We start from the raw sequence: 13,097 nt of genomic DNA, 5'->3' as shown, positions 1-13,097 counted from the left end.
TTCCCCTCTTTTAAGGAGATTTTTTATATCCTACCTCCGTAACATTGACTGACTCTTAGTTACATGGCCACCCCTATCTACAGAGAATACTGGAAAATGTAGATTTTTAGCTGGCACATTGCCAGTCTTAACAGGAGAGGGGTTCTGTTTCCAAGTATGGTGGTGGTTTGGTCACTAAGTTGTGTCTGACTCTGTGACCCCATAGACTGTAGCCTGCCAGGCTCCTCTGCCCAGGGGATTCTCCAGGCAAGAATACTGGAGTAGGTTGCCATTCCCTTCTCCCAGGGATCTTCCCAACCCAGGAATCAAACCAGGGTCTCCTGCATTGCAGGCAGGTTCTTTACCCACTGAGCTATGAGGGAAGCCCCATTTCTAGTATAAAAAATAGATATGAAAGTTTGGTAGGCAGTTTGTTATGCCTGCTTCAGATGTACGGGAATTAGGTAGGCCAAGAGGGGACACTTCTCAATAGCTATGTTTTCTTGATTAGGTTCATGTGATCAATTTTAATAGCATTTAACCACTTCATAATCATTGCCACAATCCCTTCCATTGTTTTTCATAAAAATGGCCCGCTTTGATCATAGATTGTTTTGCTTATGGTGTTATGCAGGGTAAGCTAAGTGAATAGATATGAGTACAATGCAGGAAGCTTTTCTGATTTATACATCACCTGTTTATAGGTTATGTTATTGCTGTTACTTAGAAATAGCTAACTACTTGAGCTCTCAGGAACTGGAACTCACTTTAACTTTCCTTTTCTGCCTCATTGATTGCAGATCACTTTTGAGGAGGTAACACATTGCTCTTGTAACTCTTACCTTGAACTATTTTAGTCCTGGAGTTTTGTCTCTGATCATCGGGATCTTTGAGTTAATACAGCAAACTCTGAATCACAATACAGAGTGCCAGCATTATTGAACACATCCATTGTAACTGGACACCTATACAAACCCAACAGAGCCTCTCAGCTGTTCTATTCCACCAGGACTTTGAAAGTTTTAGCAAAGCCTGAGGTGATGTTTTCATCATTTTCTTTTCTTTTTTTTTTTTACTTTGGTTGGGACCTTTGGTAAGCTCTTTCCACAGTGTGGAAGCATATTGTTTGCCCACATCTGAAGAGACAGCAGTTTCATGTCCTGAGGAAGAGAGTAATTGCAGCAAAAAGTTTTGGTATTATCTACACAAAATAACATACTCTATTCTTTTTCTATTTGAATTACTTCCTTATCCACTGTGACTTAGACATTGCTGCCTCTTAGGCTCCTGTGTTCTCATAGGACTCATGTTTTAAGATTAATTTTTTTTTTTTTTTGGCCAGAAGTTTTGGGAGCCTCTCACCAAAGTCCCTAATGAAAAGTTGTGACCGAAAATTTATTTATTACTACCTAGATTGAAGAAGCTTTATCTTTTCTCTATATTAAAAAAATTGTCTAGAATAATTGGATCTGTTTTGAACTAAGGTGTTCTGTAGCCTCAAGATTCATGTTCTTTTCCAAACTTATGCATTCTCTTCATTTATTTATTTGCAGATCCTAGGGCAAATTCAGAAGCAGGGAAGACCAATGTGCAAATTCATGGTTCACCCCAATCATGTGTGTATTTGAAATAAAGACAGCTGCTTTCATTCATCTGTACATGTTCATATGTTTAAATTTCTACAACTATGTATGGGTTCTAGAGTCTTATATTTTGCTTTGCCTAGGCTTAGGTTAAAACTTAGGTTAATACTTCTGGGCTTCCCCTGGTAGCTCAGTGGTAAGCAATACGCCAGCAAGCAGGAGCTGGAGGAGATGCAGGCTTGATCTCTGGGTTGGGACAATCCCATGGAGAAGGGAATGGAAACCCACTACAGTATTGTTGCCTTGAGAACTCTAAGAACAGAGGAGCCTGGTGGGCTACATTTCTAGTGTCACAAAGAGTTGGGCATGACTGAACCGACTTAGCACGCACACAGGTTAATACTTTCACAGAAAGATATAGCACGGTTGGTAAGTTCAGTCACTCAGTCATGTCCGACTCTTTGCAACCCCATGGACTGCAGCATGCCAGGTCTCCCTGTCCATCACCAACTCCTGGAGTTTACTTAAACTTATGACAACTGAGTCGGTGATGCCATCCAACCATCGCATCCTCTGTCGTCCCTTTCTTCTCCTACCTTCAATCTTTCCCAGCAGCATCAGGGTCTTTTCAAATGACTCAGCTCTTCACATCAGGTGGCCAAAGTGTTGGGAGTTTCAGCTTCAACATCAGCCCTTCCAGTGAATATTCAGGACTGATTTCCTTTAGGATTGACTGGTTGGATCTCCTTGCAGTCCAAGGGACTCTCAAGAGTCTTCTCCAACACCACAGGTCAAAAGCATCAGTTCTTTGGCACTCAGCTTTCTTTATAGTCCAACTCTCACATGCATACATGACTACTGGAAAAACCATAGCTTTGAGTAGATGGACCTTTGTTGGTAAAGTAGTGTCTCTGCTTTTAATATGCTGTCTAGATTGGTCATAACTTTTCTTCCAAGGAGTAAGTGTCTTTTAATTTCATGGCTGCAGTCACCATTTGCAGTGATTTTGGAGCCCCCCAAAATAAAATCTTTCACTGTTTACACTGTTTCTCCATTTATTTGCCATGAAGTGATGGGACCAGATGCCATGATCTTAGTTTTCTGAATGTTGAGCTTTAAGTCAACTTTTTCACTCTCCTCTTTTACTTTTCTCAAGAGGCTCTTTAGTTCCTCTTCACTTTCTGCCATAAGGGTGGTGTCATCTGCATATCTGAGGTTATTGATATTTCTCCCAGCAATTTATAGCAAGGTATAGTCACAAATAGGCTCATACAAGAAATCTTAGCCAGGAACTGGTGAATTGTTCAGTTCAGTTCAGTCACTCAGTCGTGTCTGACTCTTTGCGACCCTATGAATCACAGCACTCCAGGCCTCCCTGTCCATCAGCAACTGCCGGAGCTCACTCAGACTCACGTCCATCGAGTCAGTGATGCCATCCAGCCATCTCATCCTCTGTCGTCCCCTTCTCCTCCCGCCCCCAATCCCTCCCAGCATCAGAGTCTTTTCCAATGAGTCAACTCTTCTCGTGAGGTGGCCAAAGTACTGGAGTTTCAGCTTTAACATCATTCCCTCCAAAGAAATCCCAGGGCTGATCTCCTTCAGAATGGACTGGTTGGATCTCCTTTGCATCATCACAAGTTTACAGTCCAAGGGACCCTCAAGAGTCTTCTCCAACACCACAGCTGAAAAGCATCAATTCTTTGGTGCTAAGCCTTCTTCACAGTCCAACTCTCACATCCATACATGACCACAGGAAAAACCATAGCCTTGACTAGACGGACCTTAGTCGGCAAAGTAATGTCTCTGCTTTTGAATATGCTATCTAGGTTGGTCATAACTTTTCTTCCAAGGAGTAAGTGTCTTTTAATTTCATGGCTGCAGTCATCATCTGCAGTGATTTTGGAGCCCAAAAGATTAAAGTCTGACACTGTTTCCACTGTTTCCCCATCTATTTCCCCATCTATTTCCGATGAAGTGATGGGACCGGATGCCATGATCGTTGTTTTCTGAATGTTGAGCTTTAAGCCAAGTTTTTCACTCTGCACTTTCACTTTCATCAAGAGGCTTTTTAGTTCCTCTTCACTTTCTGCCATAAGGGTGGTGTCATCTGCATATCTGAGGTTACTGATATTTTTCCCGGCAATCTTCCTTCCAGCTTGTGTTTCCTCCAGTGAAGTGTTAGCTTACCTCTATTTCACCTGGAGCCAGCATCTTGACAATTAACTTGTGATGATGCAAAATGGTTTCTCTCTGGTCTCATAGCTCCATCCCTAGCCACAGTGTTACATGATGGCAGGCATATGATCTGTATGAGGCCTAGGCAATTCCGGAAGTAGTCTCTTTGCCTTTTTCATCTGGTTTGTCATCAGTGCTATTCTTAAAGGGACTTTGTGTCATGACTTTCTCACTTTTAATGCACACTTAATTTCCTTACTAAACTGAAGGTTTGATTTTCAAAAGGTAATTCGTCTGCATTAGGGGCTTCCTTGATGGCTCAGTGGTAAATAACCCACCTGCCAATGCAGGAGATCTGGGTTTGATCCTTGGGTTGGGAGGATCCCCTGGACCCACTCCAGCATTCTTACCTGAAGAATTGCATCGACAGAGGAGCCTAGGAGGCTACAGTCCATAGGGTCACAAATCAGTCAGACATGACTCAGCAACTAAACACACAACAACAATTCATCTACATTACATTTATGAATGTAGATTGCCTTGGGTTGGGAAGACACTTTCTTTCTGTCCACTTATATTCTCCATGTTTTCTTTAATATTTCATATGTCCATAAACACTAAAGCTAGGTTGGATTTTGTTTCAGTAGTATTGACACAAATGTCACTGAGTGTTGTTTGATACTAAAATGATAAACAGCAAGTCTTGTCTCTGCCCTTGGTAAGGATTTAAAGAAATAAAGAGATTAGATCTAAGCCAAGAGTGAGACATTGTGAGTAAATAAATCTTTTAGATTCAAGTCTTCACTTGCATGGGGTAAGAGCAGTGTACCTAATATGTACATGTAATTAATCCAAGAAAATTGCATATTATTCTCACTCTATAGGACTGAAGTGGGCTTAGTGAAATTGGTATGTAGGCTTAAACTAATTGCATTCCTGGGGTCCCTGAGTAAGTTTACCTTTTCCTCTTCCCTGAGAGTGATCTATTCACTTAGGCAGTGGGCCAGCTGAAAGCAAGTACCGTCTTTGCAGAGAAACTTCTGACATGACTAAGTTCCCTGCTCTGGTCTTCCTCAGTTCATAAGATCTCACAGGTGTCTGACTCTGGAGTCTTTGCCCTCTGTGTATGCTGGGGATCCAGGTCTCCTCACGTTCATTTGAAGAAGCCTACCGTAGGGAATGGAGAAGGAAATGGCAACCCATTCCAAGATTCTTGTCTGAAAAACTCCAGAGGACAGGACAGAGCAGCCTGTCAGGCTACAGTCATAAGGAGTCAGACATGACTGAGTGACTATCACTCACTCAGCATAGGGAAGGAGAACTGTGCATGGATGGGGGTGACACATGGATGGCATTCTCTTACTGAATTGTGTTGAAAAAAGAGCTACATCTTCAAATTTTAAGACAACCACTTGAAACTCAAAAGTTGAGACTTAAAAGAGCTTTATTTTGAACCTATTGGGAATATTCTCCTAGATTGTAGTTCATCACTGCTCTGCCCTGGGAGTATGAGCAATATCAGTCTGAAGTTCACCTGGGATTTCCTCTTCATAGCTGGTCATATGGCTGCAGTTTCAGGGTTCAAAGGCTAAGAGCTCTATGCCTCCTTGCCTTAATTTTGGACAAAATGGCCAGGGATCCCATAACCTGAACATTTTTTTTCTTTTCTTCCTTCTTCTCTCTCTCTCCCTTCTTCCCTACCTGCCTCTCCAGACTTCTAGGGAACTCTTACTCAGAATTGTAGATGGGGAAGTTAGTTATTGGACTGGTCCTCCAGTTGCACCTCTTTATTCTCCACCTCCAAACAAATAGTCAGACTAATTTTTTACAGGTATTACTTGGAGAGTTACAAGATAGGCCTCAGAGGAAATGTTGAAGAAGAAACATATTTGGGAAAACTGAGGTGTGAATTCTGTCCTACTATAGGGATCCTGGGGTCTTCTGGAGAAAGCACTAGATTTGAATGAAAAAAATGTGGGTGGATCAGCTATAGACTCTTTCACTCATAATGTTTGGGTCAACACTAAGTGTTTCCCATGTATATCCCAACATGTTTCCCATACTTTCAGCCTCCCAGGAACACACATGTTTTGAATGATGATAAGTCATCAGTTCAATTCAGTTCAGTTCATTTCAGTTGCTCAGTTGGGTCTGACTCTTTACAGCCCCTTGGAATAAAGCAGGCCAGGACTCCCTGCCCATCACCAACTCCCAGAGTTTACTCAAACTCATGTCCATTGAGTCAGTGATGCCATCCAACCATCTCGTCCTCTGTGGTCCCCTTCTTCTACCGCCTTCAATCTTTCCGAGCATCAGGGTCTTTTCCAGTTAGTCAGTTCTTCACATCAGGTGGCCAAAGTATTGTAGCTTCAGCTTCAGCATCAGTCCTTCCAGTGAATTTTCAGGGTTGATTTCCTTTAGGATGGATTGGTTGGATCTCCTTGCAGTCGAAGGGACTCTAAAGAGTCTTCTCCAACACCACAGGTCAAAAGCATCAGTTCTTTGGTGCTCAGCTTTCTTTATGATCCAACTCTCACATTCATACATGACTACTGAAAAAACCATAGTTTTGACTAGACGGACCTTTGTTGGCAAAGTAATGTCTTTGATTTTTAATATGCTGTCTAGGTTGATCATAACTTTTCTTCCTAGGAGTAAGCATCTTTTAATTTCATGGCTGTAGTCCCCATCTGCAATGATTTTGAAGCCCCCCAAAATAAAGTCTATCACTGTTTCTGCTGTTTCTCCATCTATTTCCCATGAAGTGATGGGACCAGATGCCATGATCTTAGTTTTCTGAATGTTGAGCTTTAAGCCAACTTTTTCACTCTCCTTGTTCACTTTCATCAAGAGGTTCTTTCGTTCTTCTTTCCTTTCTGCCATAAGGGTGGTGTCATCTGTATATTTGAGATTATTGATATTTCCAGGTTGTGCGTCATCCAGCCCAGTGTTTCTCATGATGTACTCTGCATATAAGTTAGATACGCCGGGTGGCAGTATACATCATTGACGTACTCCTTTTCCTATTTGGAACCAGTCTGTTGTTCCATGTCCAGTTCTAACTGTTGCTTCCTGACCTGCATACAGATTTCTCAAGAGGCAGGTCAGGTGGTCTGGTATTCCCATATATTTAAGAATTTTCCAGAGTTAGTTGTGGTCCACACAGTCAAAGGCTTTGGCATAGTTAATAAAGCAGAAATAGATGTTTTTCTGGAACTCTCTTGCTTTTTCCATGATCCAGCGGATGTTGGCAATTTGATCTCTGGTTCCTCTGCCTTTTCTAAATCCAGCTTCATCATCTGGAAGTTCACGGTTCATGTACAGTTGAAGCCTGGCTTGGAGAATTTTGAGCATTACTTTACTAGCGTGTGAATGAGTGCAATTGTGTGGTAGTTTGAGCATTCTTTGGCATGGCCTCTCTGTGATTGGAATGAAAACTGACCTTTTCCAGTCCTGTGGCCACTGCTGAGTTTTCCAGATTTTCTGGCATATTGAGTGCAGCACTTTGACTGCGTCATCTTTTAGGATTTGAAATAGCTCAACTGGAATCTATCACCTCCACTAACTTTGTTCATAGTGATACTTCCTAAGGCCCACTTGACTTCACATTCCAGGATGTCTAACTATGTGAGTGATCATACAATTGTGATTATCTGGAGGGTGAAGATCTTTTATGTACAGTTCTTCTGTGTATTCTTGCCACCTGTTAATATCTTCTGCTTCTCTTATGTCCATACCATTTCTGTCCTTTATTGTTCCAGTCTTTGCATGAAATGTTCCCTTGGTATCTCTAATCTTCTTGAGAAGATCTCTAGTCTTTCCCATTCTATTGTTTTCTTCTGTTTCTTTGCATTGATCACTGAGGAAGGCTTTCTTATCTCTCCTTGCTATTCTTTGGAACCCTGCATTCAAATGAGTGTATCTTTCCTTTTCTCCTTTGCCTTTCACTTCTCTTCTATTCACAGCTATTTGTAAGGTCTCATCAGACAGCCATTTTGCCTTTTTGCATTTCTATTCCTTGGGGATGATCTTGATCCCTGCCTCCTGTACAATGTCATGAACCTCCATCCATAGTTCTTCAGGCACTCTGTCTGTCTATCGGATCTAATCCCTTGAATCTATTTATCACTTCCACTGTATAATCATAAGGGATTTGATTTTGGGCATACCTGAATGTTCTAGTGGGTTTCCATACTTTCTTCAATGTAAGTATGAATTTGGCAATAAGGAGTTCATGGTCTGTGCCATAGTCAGCTCCTGGTCTTGTTTTTGTTGACTGTATAGAATTTCTTCGTCTTTGGCTGCAGAGAATATAATCAATCTGATTTTGGCATTGACCATCTGGTGATGTCCATGTGTAGAGTCTTCTCTTGTGTCATTGGAAGAAGGTGTTTGCTATGATCAGTGCATTCTCTTGGCAAAACTCTGTTAACCTTTGCCCTGCTTCATTCTGTACTCCAAGGCCAAATTTGCCTGTTACTTCAGGTGTTTCTTGACTTCCTACTTTTGCATTCCAGTCCCCTATAATGAAAAGGACATCTTTTAGGGGTGTTAGTTCTAGAAGGTCTTGTGAGTCTTCATAGAACTGTTCAGTTTCAGCTTCTTCAGCGTTACTGGTCGGGGCTTAGACTTGAATGAGCATGATATTGAATGGTTTGCCTTGGAAACAGACAGAGTTCATTCTTTCATTTCTGAGATTGCATCCAAGTACTGCATTTCCGACTCTTGTTGACTATGATGGCTACACCATTTCTTCTAAGGGCTTCTTGCCCACAGTAGTAGATATAATGGTCATCTGAGTTAAATTCACCCATTCCAGTCCATTTCAGTTTGCTGATTCCTAAAATGTCAATGTTTACTCTTGCCATCTCCTCTTTGACGCCTCCGATTTGCCTCGATTCATGGACCTAACATTCAAGGTTCCTATGCAGCATCAGACTTTACTTCCATCACCAGTCACATCCACAACTCTGTGTTGTTTTTGCTTTGGCCCCGTCTCTTCATTCTTTCTGGAGTTATTTCTCCACTGATCTCCAGTAGCATACTTGGCACCTACTGACCTGGGGAGTTCATCTTTCATTGTCCTATGTTTTTGCCTTTTCATACTGTTCATGGGGTTCTCAAGGCAAGAATACTGAAGTGGTTTGCCATCCCCTTCTCCAGTGGACCACGTTTTGTCAGAACTCTCCACTATGACCCGCCCGTCTTGGGTGGCCCTGCACAGCATGGCTCATAGTTTCATTGAGTTAGACACAGCTGTGGTCTGTGTGATCAGATTGGTTAGTTTTCTGTGATTGTTGTTTTCAGTCTGTCTGATATCTGATGGAGAGTTCTGGTGACTAGGTGGTGGGGTTAATGGCGACGTCCTCCAAGAGGGCTTATGCCGTACCCGGGTGTGCTGCACCAGAGCTCCTGCCCCTGCAGCAGTCCACTGCTGACCCATACCTCCACAGGAGACACTCACACAAAGTTTTGTCTCAGTGTCTGTGGGGTCTCTGGATCCTGGTGCACACAAGTCATCAGGTGGCAGCAATGAAAGTTTACAGGGAAGAGGCAGAGAAACGGCTTTGACAAACCCTTGTTTTTCAGAGGTGGTCAGGCATTCCTGACGTGGAAGTGTGCTGGAGTTTGTGGGAGCTTTGTCCTATGTATGAAGAAGGCACTTATCTTCTTGGTGCTAATGCTTATTTGTTATTTGGTTCCAACTCTGCAAAATTCGGAGAGTTTCATTCTCCAGCATTGAAAGGGGGCTTAAACTGGCCATCTTAAAGATAAGTCAGCAAATTGTGTCCAGGTATACTGAAGGAGGTCTTATGTTTGGCTGTTTTTTCTGTAATTTAGGTCAAAAACCATTTGCAGAGTCATGTTGAAATCTGAACTCAGCCTGGAGTAAGCCTTGACATTTAGCTGCTTCTAACACTTTTCTCTCCAAATGATGAAATATACACTCATTTCAACCATTATTTCTTGAGCCTCCTCCCAAGTACCCCTTTACCAAAATAACTTTCGGTACATGAGGCAGAGAATTATCTCTTTGCTGTATCATTTACTCTAAAAACTCAAGAAAAATGCTAAAAAATAGAAACACAATTGTAAAGGAAGGTGTGTTATATATGGACTAATATCAGGCAAGTCCCTGAATTGCAGACTTCTTCCTGCAAAAAAAAAAAGGCACTCATAGCACATATTTCCAACTTTTTTTGATGTATATTTTTTTGTCTTTGCAATCTCTTCTTGTCTCCCTACCTCTTCCAGTCCTACCCCAAGGATATCTATAAATGTTAAGCTGCTCATACTTTGATGCATTGTGCAGTATGATAGGAAAAATTTTACTAGGTCATCCTCATGCAAGAATGTAACATAAATATAAATTGATCTGAAAAACTAGAGCTCTAAACCAGACAGTAACAGTTTTCCAATGGACAGGTAGAAGTTAACCCTGAGTCCATACTTTAGTGAAGTCCATATAGAAAGCTTTTCTGAGAGCCAAATTAAAACCTTAACTCTAAATGAACCTGGGATAAAATGAGAAAAACACGTCTTACCATTAATTATGAATTCTGTGTGCTAAGATCATCTATGATAGGGTTAAAGTAATCCATGAAGAAATTATGTTAAGAAATATGACCCAAATGAAATTGCAGATAAGAAAAATAAGAAGAAGAAGAAAAAAAAAAAGAAAAATGAGAAGGAATGGCTAGCTGAGTATAATTAAATGATGTTCAACCCATGAGGGATGTGTGCATAAGGCCAGGTGTAGCTTCTGGATCAGACTGAAGGAAGAGATCTCAGTATATTCTTTCTCATGGGAAATCTAAGTCATGTAAAGGGTTTAGTGAGAAGATGGGCTGGTGAGACTGGTGGCCAAAAAAAGTGATGTGATTGGGTTTTCAAAGAGTATGTTACTAACCTAAAACTAAGCATTGAATATCATTGAAAAGTAGGGTAGGAATGTGGCTGACAGTGCTATTACTCCAAAACATGGCCAAGACTTCTCAGTATATCTGCTAGAACCTGTTTCAAACACAGTTGATTTTTAGCAGGAATTGTTGATAAAATGCTGAGTCTCAGCACCTTTACCATCAGATAAACTTTTTTAAAAATAAAATTTTTCATCATAGTGTGTTTCCCTTTAGGTTTTTAGTTTTGTCAGCAGTGGAAGCAGCAACAAAAATAATCACAAAAAAGGGAGGAGAGTGTTTAGGAAGGGGATCTACAGCTTTTTAAAAATCCAATTCTTCACACTTGTCCCAAAAGGCAATAAAGGACTATCTAAAAGTGTCATTTCCCCAAAGGATCTCTGGGTACCTAAGAAACCTGAGCACTGGGAAGTAACGATGATTCCTGGGAAAAGCTGATGAAATTGACATTTTTAATTTTCTCCAAACAGATCAGAATGAAGGGTTTCATTGCAGGGAAGAATGCCGGATTCTTGGCCACTCTGACAGGTGCTGGATGCCCCGGAACCCCATGCCCACCTGCTCCAAGTCCCCTGAGCATGTGAGGAACATCATCACGCTGTCCATTGAAGCTACTGCTGCTGATGTTGAAGCTTATGACGACTGCGGCCCCACCAAGCGGACTTTCGCAACCTTTGGAAAGGATGTCAGCGACCACCCAGCTGAGGAGAGGCCCACCCTCAAAGGGAGAAGGACTGTTGATGTGACCACCTGTAGCCCCAAGGTCAACAGCGCTATCCGGGAGGCGGGCAATGGCTGTGAGGCTATTAGCCCTGTCACTTCCCCTCTGCACCTCAAGAGCCCTCTGCCTACCAAGCCTTCTGTGTCTTACACTGTTGCCCTGGCACCCGCTGCCCGTGATCTGGAGCAGTATGTCAACAATGGTCCTTCTCGTCCCTCTGAAGCTGAACCCCGTGGAGCTGATGGCGAGAAAGTCGTGCATGAGGTCAACCCCATTCTGAAGGAAGGTCGAGACAAAGAGTCTCCTGGTGCGAAGCGTCTGAAGGATATCATTCTCTAAATCAGTTCTGGGGAAGAAGAAAGAGAGAAACCATGCTGGCTAGCTAAGAAGCAGTAGCTGATCCTTGTAATTGTTCACCAATGGTTGGTTCTTGAGTGGCTGTATTTCAGAGCTTTCCCTAAATGTATTGTTTATAAATGACTATCAATCTGTGACAATCCCTCTCGTTTCAACAGGCAGCAGGGGTGTTCCGTTGGAGCAAATTAGCTTTGGCTTGAGTCGTTCATGAGGCCTTGATGTTGGGGAAACAGAGACAAATTCAGTTGTGAAAAGTATTATGTATTAAGTGTTTGAATTTATATATTTTTCTATGTCGAAATTATAATAAAAATTACCATTGTTTGTGGAGGATTACATTTAAAAAAAGCAAAAAAAAAAAAAAAAGGCTCTGGACACCTTTAATAAGTTTGCCACTGTTTTGTAATGTAGACAAGTTAATGGTCATTTATTGTGTACTATTCATTGATTTGGTGCTGTGAAATTGAGTCCCCAAATGGTTGTTTCTGAAGCTCGAGTACTTTCCAATGCCGCTACTTTGCTGTGGACACCCCTGCTTTAAAGAACCCTTTTGCTAGCTGTGCTATTGTCGTATTTGATATTGCAAATTGCTACGTGTGTGGTGGTGGCAAAAGGCTTATAGAAATTGGTGTTTTTTTCTTAAAAAAAAAAAAAAAACTACAGACAAAACAAAGTGCAAACAACTGAGATGGCAAGTGAGTGAGTAATGCCACATATATAGGCTGAGTCCTTGGAGGGTACTCATTCACGTAGGATACCCACAGAATGGTTGCTCACCACGTTGCAGAGTATTTTTCCTGACTTTCAGGCTTCTGCCCAGATCCATGATAGATCATTACAGAAAGTCATTTTTGGATATTCTGCTATCTAATTTGCAGTTGTCAGAAATATTGTGCTGAAAATTTTATGAGATCAATTTTTCTGATTTTCAGGCCCTGAACCGGAAAGTTGCTCCTGAAGTTTTCAGTTTCCAGGCTTAGAAATTCCCTATCTCCAATCATCTAAAACTCAAAAAGACTGAATCTATTTTGGATTTTAAATTAGCATCCTTTCAGACACATACTTCCTGATTCAGTGCTTCCCAAACACGATTAGAAATTAGAGTGCAAAGCACGTCATGGACTGGAATTGAGAACTCCATGTGGCTCTGTATCATAGGAGTATAAATAGGAACTGAGTAAGCAGTACAAAGTGTATGTTTAGGAAAAGACAGGTAACAGATAACAGCATCCCTAATCCAATTATCGTGCCTTCTGAATGGAGACACTTGGACACTTGAACTCGTATTTATGAGTGATACATTTTTTTAAATTAAAAATGTGAACAGGAAACTATTAAAATAAAAATCCTTTAGATTTAGCC

At 41.5% G+C, this 13,097-nt stretch overlaps 1 protein-coding gene across 3 annotated transcripts in view; it reads left to right on the top strand.

Annotated features, from left to right (window-relative positions):
- PCDH19 (protocadherin 19) overlaps window positions 1–11,717 on the top strand; it is a 123,328-nt gene extending 111,611 nt beyond the window's left edge. For all 3 annotated transcript variants that reach the window (XM_068962774.1, XM_068962773.1, XM_068962772.1), the window contains one exon: window positions 11,128–11,717. In XM_068962774.1, coding sequence (XP_068818875.1) covers window positions 11,128–11,717 — 590 coding nt within the window. The remainder of the gene's footprint in view (window positions 1–11,127) is intronic.
- The last annotated feature ends 1,380 nt before the right edge of the window (window positions 11,718–13,097 follow it).

Source organism: Capricornis sumatraensis, chromosome X, assembly GCF_032405125.1.
Source record: "Capricornis sumatraensis isolate serow.1 chromosome X, serow.2, whole genome shotgun sequence".
Taxonomy (NCBI): Eukaryota; Metazoa; Chordata; class Mammalia; order Artiodactyla; family Bovidae; genus Capricornis; species Capricornis sumatraensis.
Note: the sequence above shows the minus strand (reverse complement) of the source record. Positions and strands in the feature narration are given on the sequence as shown.